General features: G+C 52.2%; 2 protein-coding genes across 2 annotated transcripts in view; both read right to left on the bottom strand.

Moving 5' to 3' along the window:
- GLMP (glycosylated lysosomal membrane protein) overlaps positions 1-879 on the bottom strand; it is a 2923-nt gene extending 2044 nt beyond the window's left edge. Inside the window, exons 1-2 of the mRNA XM_023534293.1 lie at positions 699-879; positions 12-269 (exon numbers count right to left, since the gene is read on the bottom strand). Coding sequence (XP_023390061.1) covers positions 12-269; positions 699-815 — 375 coding nt within the window. The 5' untranslated portion in view covers positions 816-879. The remainder of the gene's footprint in view (positions 1-11; positions 270-698) is intronic.
- A 1994-nt stretch (positions 880-2873) lies between these two features.
- Positions 2874-9305, bottom strand: LOC105296423 (T-complex protein 1 subunit gamma). The gene is made up of 9 exons (XM_023534319.1): positions 9155-9305; positions 7580-7766; positions 6771-6920; positions 5883-6015; positions 5617-5698; positions 4657-4837; positions 3877-4122; positions 3509-3640; positions 2874-3193 (listed from the first exon to the last, which is right to left on the bottom strand). The coding sequence occupies exons 1-9, from the start codon at positions 9262-9264 to the stop codon at positions 3089-3091; spliced, it is 1326 nt and encodes a 441-aa protein (XP_023390087.1). The 5' UTR covers positions 9265-9305; the 3' UTR covers positions 2874-3088.
- Positions 9306-10551: the final 1246 nt, after the last annotated feature.

The following is a 10551-nucleotide window of genomic DNA, read 5'->3' as shown; positions in this document are numbered from 1 at the left end:
AGCCTCCTCACCCTGGTAAAGACGAGGGCAGAAGAAAACTGGACGCTGTCCTTGGGGAGGACCATCAGGCCTCCGTCAGGCTCCGAGGAGAGTAGGAGGCTCCAGTTGACACTCAGGGCGCTGTGGGGAGTGTTGGTGGCCACCAGCAGCACTGCCGGAGGCCCCAAGGTGCTCCACACGTAGTGCAGCGTGGAGTTGGTGCCCACTGCCCGGATGTGCAGCAGGTTCTCGGGGGGGCCCGCCCAGTCGGAGATGACCTCCAGAGACACCTGGAACGGATCAAGAGAGACACAGGGCAAGGGGGAAGTTCGGGGGAGGGGCGGGGGATTTGGAGGATGCTGGGACAGGGTGGGACCTCAGGGGTCTAGACGAGAGGAATTCACGCAGGCGCTAAGGGAGTCTGGTGGAGGGCAGAGGTGGGGTGGAGGGGGCGGAGAGATCGGGGCACAGAGTGGACAGGGAGAGCCGACACGGCCCGGGCATGGGCAGAGTCGGGGGCCGCACCTCAGCAGGAGACAGGAGGCCCCACACCCGCACTGCCCACAGCCCGCACAACCCCGTCCCGGGACCCGTGGCTGTCCCCAGCCCGGGTGGAAGGTCTTCCCTGTGCAGGCCCCCCTCCCCTGCCCTTGGTGGCCCAATTCCAGCCACCCTTCAGGGCGGCGTTTCCTGAGACCGCTGCCACTCAGGCCGCTCACCTGGCGGGTCTCCTCCCCCAACAGGGTGAACGGGGCTGCCCACAGAAGACTCAGGAGCAGCAAGGGGCCGGGGGCGCAGCGCCCCCAGCCCCAGCAAGAACCCTCCCAGCTGCCCATGCAGCCTCGCGACAGAGCGAGGAAGAGACACGGGTGTCACGTGACCCACAGGCTCAGCTGATCTCTTTAAAGGGCGGGGCCCTCGCCAGTCCTTAAAGAGGCCGCCTCCCTTAACCTAGATTCAGGCCCTGGTGACGCCCAAATGGGAAAGGTGAGAAGTCCTCAGCCCATTGGGCTGGCGAGGAGACAGCCCAGACCCGGCAGATACGCAGGCACCCTGCCACCCCGCCACCCCGGCCCCACTGGTCACGCTGAACAGCTGGTACCTGTCAGTGGGCATGATTCTGGATCCAAGATCCAAATGGCACCCCAGTGAAATGACTGGCAGAGAGGAATCCGGGGGCAGGGGGCGAATAACACACTCTAGAAGGTTCTTTTTGTCTGTTATTGAGCCCCCAGGTAGAGCTGAAAAGATACCTCAGAAGACAGGACATAAGAGCAAAACGTGCCTTTTGTCGAGGAGCTCAGGTCCGGCTGAAGGAACAGTGTTCTTGGGCTTTTTGCTTCATCTTAGAGTTATCTTCACTGAGGATAAACGCACGAAACTCCCAAGGCGCCACAGGTCTTGCCTTGCTCCACGCAACCTGGTTCCTTCCTGGGGAACACCGGCCCCGCGCGCGTGCCCGACACCACCCAGGCACCGCGGTGCGCACAGTGCTCTGGCCATGGGAGCCCTTCGCTGTAGGGGTGTCCCGTGGGCGTACGCAGCCTGAACCTCGGGAGCCTTGACACCTGACCACGACAAACCATGCTGGAAGGAGCACCCCGGTCCCTGCATTTCATGCCTGTATCCAAACCTCAAGGACTGACACTCTCCGGCAGGGGCGCTGCCAGGCCAAGCGGCCCGCTGAGGCTCATCGGTTGTCACTCGGACCTTGGGTTTGAAGACCCATCCCCCAAGCCTTTGCCAGCGTTTGCCAAACGTGACTGACATTTCCCCTGAATGAGGGTTAAGCATCTCTCCATGTTTTGCAGTCATTTATTTTTGCTTCTCTGGAGCTATTTATACGCTTTGCCTATTTTTCGATGGGCCCCATCTTCTTGACCGCCAAGTTCTAAATGTTCTTTCGAGAAATTAACTATTGTTGCAACATTCCCCCGTTTGTGTTCTTTTCACCACGCACATTTTTAATGTAGTTGCATTTATTACCTCCCCCGATATATTTTTTAAAATGTTTTCTAGTACTCTTAAGGTTTCACTGTCTACTTAAACCTTTCTGCTTCCCAGAATGAATTTTGATGTAATGAATAAAACAGACATCCAATTTCATTTTCTTCCCCAAGTGGCTACTCTAAGGATGAACTCATGTTTTCTCAAACACTTTCATTTTTCTGGAGGAAAAAAGTAGCACTTGCATCCTCTCAGGACCTGATGAGTGGGAATAAAAACAAGTCTCGGCTGAGAACAGAGGTTTGAGCAGCCAGCAAGTCACGCCTCTCATCACCCAAAAGATGCTGCTTTATGGGGGGGAAACAGAATTTGGCTGAAATCTAGTTAGTTAACGGTAGGAAGAGCTGTGAGCAGAGCTGAGAATGTGGCAAAACTGCATTCGTGGAACCTGAGTAGTGACCGGGGCTCGCGCCAGGCAGGAAGCGGCCTGAGTGGCTTTTACTTGCTATGTCAAATTCAGGCTTTGGAAGCTAGACTACGGAGCGCACGCTGACCTCACACCCTGGAGGGACTGTCTCAGGCTGAGACACAGAGGCGCCCACAGGGAGGGCTACTAGGAAGGACCTAAAAGTGACAGGACACAGGGTGAAAAACGCGTCCTGCGTGCTTTAGGACAAACGCCTGGGCCCCAGCTCGCACTGGGTGGTGCTCCGCATACAGCCACAGGTGGGGACGCCTGGCTTGGACAGGTTCCTCCTGCTGTGTGTGGTGCATGCAAAGCAGCACTGCTCTAAGCCCGGCAGTGCCAGCGTCTCCCGAGAAAGCAAAAGCAGACACTTAATGACCTCATTCCCATCTCCTCCCTCCCCAGGAAAGTGCTTTGCCTCCTCCCCGTGTGCCAGGAGGCACAGATGTGACCTAAGATTGAAAAACACATAACAACAGTCTCAAATGGCTTAGATTTAATCATCGGAAGCAAACTAAATGGAAAGCTTACAACGGAGAAGAATTACGTGTCAGTGCCTTTTGCAAACCGAGCCGGGGCTGGGACTGCCCCTCAACCTGACCCTTTCCGAACAAAGACACCCAGTGTCCCTGGCAGACCGACTCAGGGAAGGGGGAGGCTGTTGGCTCTGTGCGCCGAGGTCGTCAGGCCCAGCGCTCACTCCTGGCCAGCATCGGGGGCCCCGCCTTGCCGGCCCTGGTCGTCGCCCTTCTTTTTGTGGCCCGAGACGATGTCGTCGATCCGCAACAGCAGCACCGCAGTCTGGGAGGGAAGCGGAGCCACAGGTCAGCGCGGAGGGGGGGCCGCCTGCTCTCGGACACCGCCCAGCTCCTCCCAGGCGCCATCCTGCCTTAAAGCTGCCTTTGCAGGACTGAATGCCAAATGCAGTTCCCCCTAAGCAAGGAGTGCAGCTCATGCTGTTCCCTGCTTCACACGAGCAAAGACGGGCGGGGGAGGGGATTCCTCGGGAGACCTTCCGGGGTGCTCTGCCGTCTTTACCCGCTGCCTGAGATGGGACCACGCTCACGGGTTTCTGGGTATCCGGGAATTAACGCGGCGTGTCTTTGGGCGCCTCACCTCCACCGCGGTCTTGTATGTTTGCAGCTTCACAGCCAAGGGCTCCCAGATGCCCAGTTCCTTCATGTCCACCAAAGTGCCCGTCTCGCCGTTTACACCCCAGGTCTCGCAGCCCTCCTGCGTGTGCTGGGCCTGCAATTGGGACAAGCGAAAGCAGTTCTAGTGGGGACCACGGGAACAAGTACACTGGCCGGGGGCATCGGGGGAAGAACTAAACCCAGGAGACTGGATTGGTGACAAAAGCACGAGAGACAATGACGCCGCCACCACGTGAGTCAAAACTCAGGAGAGGTGCCAAGGGAACGAAGGTGAGCCATGCCCTCGGGCAGGGCCCCACCCAGGGGCCCGGGACCCGGGAGGGGACTCACCCGGAGAGAGGTGAGCAGACGGATGGTGCTGGCCCCGCAGTTCTGGATCAGGGTACGGGGGATGACCTCCAGGGCCTGGGCAACAGCCCTGTACGGCCACTGCTCCACACCGGTCATGGCCTTGGACTTCTCCGTCAAGGCGTGGGCCACGGCCATCTCGCAGGCCCCGCCCCCTGGCACCAGCTGGGGGTCCAGCAGCACGTTGCGGCACACCTGCATGGCATCCTGGAGATTGCGCTCCACTTCCTTGAGAAAGCAAACAGGACAAAGCCAAAGCTGATGACTCAGGAACAGGTCAGAGGCACCAAAGGCCTTCCCGACTGCCAAGTTCAGTAGACCGACAAGGAGGGCAGCTGAGAAAGGTCCTTGGAATCGCTACCGGGCGAGACAGACCAACGCACCGACCACAATGCAGAAGGCTGGGGTGCGGGTGGGGCGTCTGTCTGTGAAGTTAGCTTACGTGCCCTTGGGAAACTAACTACGCAACTCACCGAGGAAAAAGATGTAATTTTGACTTAAAAAAATGAGAAAAGCAGCTGTTGCCAGGGGCTAGGCAACCATGGGCCACTGTTCAGTGGACAGAGTGTCTCAGTTTTACGAGATGAGAGAGTTCTGGGGACCTGCTGTCCAGGTGTGAACACGCCGGGAAGGCAGGTGGGAGAGACGTGTGGCTGCACACTGGCACATCCGCACGCACGCAGCAGGGCGACTCCGGGTGCCCCGGGGAACTCGAGAAACGGAGCGGCCGCCTCAGCCAGCCGCACGCCACGGCTGACTCACCGAGAGAATCTCCTTGCTGGCACCCCGGAGCAGAATGGTGCAGGCCTTGGGGTCTCTGCAGTCCGTGATGAACGTGAAGTACTCATCTCCAATTTTCTTGATTTCCAACAGGCCCGCTCCCGTCCCAACGTCGTCCTCTCTCAGCTCCTCTGGGCGGCTGACTATCCGGGCCCCACAGGCTCTAGTGAAAGGAGGGGCCTGTTGATTTCAGATGCTTTTACTCATCTCTAGTCCCCAGGGTCTGTGGCTGGCAACAGGGCGAAAGGGCGGTCCCAGAAACCTTGCTACGTAACTCAAGAGGTCTCGGCTACCACGCGAAATACATTTTCACGTGAAATTTCTTTAACGTGGCTTTGTAAGTAGAAGTGTTCATACACCTCAGACGACCACTATAACCAGGTATGGTACAATGCAGAGTATAGTTTGTGGACAGAGTCCTCATGCGAATCTGACGTATACATACCACACGACGGCTGATTCCAGATAGAAAAAAGCGGAAGGCCCAACTTGGACCTATGGTACAGCATGGGACGCTGGGGCAGACTTACCTCCTTTCTCACGCATTTGCATTTAAAGCGACTGGAGCCTGAGCACAGGCGCCCGTGCGGGAGTCTCGAATGGAAGCTAACACTGCGTCGACAGCAGCTGAGGAACCAGATCAGGAAAACTGACGGTTCTGCTGTGTTCTGAGCTCGTTCAAACAATTCTGCAAGGGGCCCCACCAAGCGAGTGGTCACCACCGGCTGGGAGCACGGCACAAGAGGCTCACAGAGCAGCCGATGGCTGAACTAGATAAGACTTCTGGGGATGGCAGACAGTGAAGCCCGGCTATTTCCACCTGTAACTGATCTGGCCGATTGTATCCTGTATCGTCACCTTTTCAGGCAGCAATGACCGCATTATGAAAGGACGAAGTGGAAACACAGGAGAAGGAAGAAACTTTTTACCTGGCTCACTCACCTAGCAATGCGATTGTTGTCTGTCTTCCGGACTCTGCGGATGGCCGTGATGTTGGCCCGCATGAGGTAGTGCTGAGCTAAATCTGCGAACCCAAGAGCAGAGGTGTCGGGCTCAAAACCAGAACTCCTGAGTTCTGGACTGGTTTTATCCAAAGTCCTCAATGCACCCCGACCATCACGTTTACTCCATTCGGTCCATGCCAACATAGGGGAACCCCACCCTGTCTTCTGCCTTGAGAGCGGGCTGGAAACACGAGCGAGTCCTACCTGAAATGCCCTTTTCTGTGATGACCACGTCGGGCTTCAGACGGATGATGTCCTCGCAGAGCTGCTGAATGTACTCTTCTTCCATCTGGAGGATTCGGGTGAAGTCTTCCTCTCGTGTGATCTCAATGTCAGTCTGCGTGAAGAAAAGTCACCCCACCTGAAAAACTTTGGACTGGGACGCTCTTCAGGGTCGTCCCAACAGCCACACTCCCGCCCCCTCCCCGCTCATGTCCCAGGGAGTACGTTAAAGCCACGGCCCCACCTCTACAGGCCGCTGGGCTCCAGCAATCACCTGGTTTACCTCCTTCAATTACAAACAATGGAATTCAGATCACAAGGCAGTTAGTGGAGAGTATGGCAAAGGTCTCCAGCCGCTGGGCGCATGCTGCCCCCGCCCTGTCAGTGGGCCCAGAGGTGCAGGCTCTGACCCCTCCCACCCACACACTGACTCTGCTGCCCATCCTTGAGATGAGCTCCAATCGCTTTGTCTTACCCAAGGCTGACGGTACATGGTGAGCCTCCTGCCCTCTGAAAACTCTAGCACTTCAAACCTCAATGACCTCCTCCTCCACGTTCTACTGACGTGCCAGGAAAGGGCGCGGCAGCATGGGACTGAAGCCACAGAGCTGGGCTCAACTCCTGATGTGGCTGAGACCAGCTGTGTTCCTCAAGCAATTAACCTAGCTTCTCTGAGCTCGAGAGCCCTCATCCGTGAAATGCAGGCCAGTGCCAACCATTTTACAGGGCTGTTGCAAGAATCAGGTTACGTGTATAGGTCAGTGGCTGAGACAGAGCAGGAATGTGACACACATGCCTTTTGATTCCCCTCGGACACGTGGGCAGCCGGACTCTTACGCCGACCTTAAGGTGTGGGGCCAGGAACCTTACCTGGCTCTCTCCCTTCTTGTACTCGAGAGAGGAATCCAGCAGCACAATGCGAGGGTTCTTAATGTGGCGCCGCATCCGTGGGTGGGTAACGTCCTTGTTGATCATGACCCCGCGTAAGACACACGACTCCTCGATGATGCCCCCCGGTATCTGCGCAGAAGATCCCCGTTAGGCCACGGCCAGGAGGAGATATTTCTCAGCTCCTCCCAGACATTCATCTTTCCCAAAGGACCACTATTTCAGGTTGCTAAAGTATCTTTCTTCCACAAACCTCAAAAATAAATACTGTTGCAATCATATTTTTTTCCTTCTAGGAAACACACCAATCTTGGATCTTGGTACCTTATTTGAAGGTCAGCTGAGACTCACAGAAGTTCAGCAATTGGCAAAGATTTAATAAAGGGGCTCAGATCTCTTCCACTTCCTGAGAGTCCCACAGAATTTTAGGCTTGGGGTCCATCTACTGGCCGCAAGCTCTTAATGCTACCTTTAAAATCTTCCTAGGGATGGAGAAAGCTAAGTGGGTTGCTCAGTGTACGAACCACACGGCTGGTATGTACACAAACGCATCACCACAGAGACGCCAGGAAGCCCTTCCTGGCCCTGTAGGGACAGCAGTGAAGGTAACGGAATTATGTTAGGAATACCTCCCTTTTCAAGTTTCTGTTTTCTAGGCAGCAAATATTCTTCCTCTTCCTAGTTCTAATGATAAAGATGTCTTGCTCTGATTTAAACCTATTCCCCCCACAAGTGGGATGGTTCATGCTGGGAAGCGATCTGTCCCCAAAGCACTGGTTGGAAGAGTTTACCTTCTCCACCCTGGCATACTTCTTGATGTCAATCTCCTTCCGGCCGTTCTCCTCAAACTGCACAGTCTTGACAGCGTCCAGGGCAATGCTGCAGGCCAAGGCGCTCCACCGACTGATGGCTTTGGTAGTGATGGAGCTGTTGATGACGCTCAGCATCGCATCTCGGTTGCTGGTGTCGACGGGTGTGCTGAGGCAGACAGGAAGGGGAAACAGACGCTGTGCTCAGCAGGGATCCTGGTTACAACCTGGGCTGATACACCTTTGGTCTCAAACCTTACCCCTAGCAAATTCTGAGACTTCCTTTTAATAACCAGCACCGGGCTGCACCGCCCATCAGCACACCTGATCCTACTCTAGCTTGATTACTGCACAGTGAAGCATGTGGCGTTTACTGGTTTTCTGTGTTAATCTCCCCTAGCGAAAGTGTACACTTGTGCAAGGTGAGACTACTTGGAACCATAAAAAATAACCGTAAGTCTCTGGAAACCATCTGTCCAAATTTTCACACACTGAACTCCCTTTTGTACCAGTGGACGGCACATAACGTGCCATCATTAAATGTTGCTGAATTATGCATTTTAGGAAAGAAGCAATAGCTCCAAAAGCGTTATCTGAGATATGCATGTAGCTATAACTTGATAAGAAGAGCTTTTTATCGATTCACCTCCACACTCAATAAATCCTTCTGGAGTCTCTACATTCTTATAGAGCTTGTATCATAAAAATAATTTCACTCAACCTCCTCGTTCTCTAAGCGTGCCAGATAAAGACGTTACTGTAATTTACTAACAGCAAGTACAAGACAAAGCTCAGCAAATTACTAGGTACCTATGTACCCAACGATCCGACCATACAAGGTAGAACATGATAGATTTTACTTTCTAGACAAATTTTTTTTAAGTCAAAACAAACAAACAAAAAAAAACAACAAAAAAACCCCCACAAAAAGCACTGCATTTCTCATCACGTCATCACTTAGCTGACATTCCCTGAAGCTGGAAGGCATGCGTTTTTATTTCCTTTCATCACCTTATTAGCACCCAGCAAAGAGACTATCGGCAAGTTCAGTTACTGCTACAGCGGCTTCAAAGAGCATTTTTAGTCTCCGTCTTTTTGGTTTTAATGGAAAACTGCTGGCAACCACCCTTCACAGTGCTTTAAAACTGAACTAGTTACACTTGTACATGGTGGTAGGATATTTTCAGTCCTGAATCATTAGTTACCTAAATTCTTAACTTCCCCCACTAGGATCTAAACTCTCGGAAGGCGAGTTTACGCATTCCCCATGGTGGCGCCTGACATGGGAATCAGAAGACAGCATGTGACCAAAATATGCTGTGAATAATTAAACCCAGCTCCTTTTGCCTGCTTTGTACCCTCTGTCACTGTCTAAAACATTTACTTCCCTTAGCTGTCCCTTCGTCTTGCTCTCCCATTTCTTCTCACAAAATGACACAGGCATAAACCACAGTGTGTGTGACACGCCTGGCTTTCCTTCACCAGCTCAGAACAGATCAGTCTCCCAGGCCTCCCATACTGGATGCCACCCATTGCTGGCCCCCCTGCTCCTACTACCTGATTTTCTTAAGGGTGCTGATCATGTCATCCAACGCCTTTCGGTAAGCACTGATCACCACTGTTGGGTGCATCTGCTGCTCCAGGAAGTGCTCAGCCACAGACAGCATCTCCCCCGCTAAAACAGGATACAAATGCCGCAATGTTTAAAAAAGTACATGGATATCAAGGCGGCTTCGTCACGCTTCTAAAGGTACCCTACCTTTCTTCCTAAAATAAATTTTCCCAAAAGCCGGGCCATTTGGCTGTTAATACTACTCCAATTTTTACAATGCGTGCAAACCAATTCAAAAAGCGAGTATCCTCCCCACGTGGATTTTAAATGATCAAAGACTGATCCTGGGATTTACCTATTCTCTTGATCTAACTATATATTTGTTAGCAGTTTTCTAAACAAAAGGAAAACATTTTTTTCAAAGACTCAGAATAGGAAAACACAACAGAAAGTTGAGTTATTATTGTAACATCTTGGATTTAAACTGATGGCACAAAAAACAAACACACACAGCCCCACGTCTGGAATACGGACGAAGATGTACAACATGTGCCCTCTGCGTGATGAATGGTAAAATGTCCCCTGCTTTTAAAACCTGTCTTTATTGTGTAATTAACACACACACGTTTGTTCACAAAAAATAGTTTAAGAGAAAAAACCTTTGCACAAATTGCTTATGCTACCTGCCCATAGGCACTAATTTTTAAAATTTACACAAATGTGCCAAAGTTTACGTGTATACCCTTTGACATATGCCTAAATGTTTGAATTCAATACTTTATACCCATTCCTAAGTGATCATTATGTATACTGAAAAAAAAAAAATAACCAAAAAGATGCTTGAACAAGGAAACATAGAAAGGGTGAGCCTCATCAAACAAGCCAGAGTAGGAGCATAGAAAAAAGATGTCTTCAGTGATGGCATGTTTCCCTCCTGCTTTTTTTAAATTCAACCTATATCTAAGACAGCTAGACTCATGGATACTTAATCCATCTAATGTCTCCAGGAGACTCAACTAACATCATCGGCTGGAAATGTCTGCCTGATGCCTGAAGCCCATCCCCCAGCAGAAGCGAGAAAGCACATGAACTCTCCCTCCCCTCACCCACTCTCCAAGTCGTTCTTCAAAGCACAGAACTGGCCACACGTAACTCACAGTCCTCAAAACACCTGACTCTAAAGATGCGATTATTTCGTGGTGACTCAAGCAAACTGCCCACCCAGCTCACCATTCTCAAAATGCAGTACAAAGACATTCTGGAAATAACTTAAACTGTCACTTTTTCAGAAGCTCATATAATAATTTTGTTGTAAGAACTATTCTTTAGGCGTGTGGGTCAACACTATAAATTGGCATCTCTAAAACAGTTTTCTCATTTCCTGACATTGTGTTGTTGCAAT

The sequence above is a fragment of the Pteropus vampyrus genome, unplaced genomic scaffold (genome assembly GCF_000151845.1).
Source record: "Pteropus vampyrus isolate Shadow unplaced genomic scaffold, Pvam_2.0 Scaffold124, whole genome shotgun sequence".
NCBI classification, from domain to species: Eukaryota; Metazoa; Chordata; class Mammalia; order Chiroptera; family Pteropodidae; genus Pteropus; species Pteropus vampyrus.
Note: the sequence above shows the minus strand (reverse complement) of the source record. Positions and strands in the feature narration are given on the sequence as shown.

Bases quoted from the DNA above. Each gene is read 5' to 3' on its own strand.
- LOC105296423 (XM_023534319.1), bottom strand. From the start codon at position 9,264: ATGCTGTCTGTGGCTGAGCACTTCCTGGAGCAGCAGATGCACCCAACA. The intron at 5,699-5,882 runs GTAGGACTCGCT...TTGGGTTCGCAG, and splicing joins CACAGAAAAGGGCATTTCAG to ATTTAGCTCAGCACTACCTC. The intron at 4,838-5,616 runs GTGAGTGAGCCA...TCCTTTCACTAG, and splicing joins GACAACAATCGCATTGCTAG to AGCCTGTGGGGCCCGGATAG.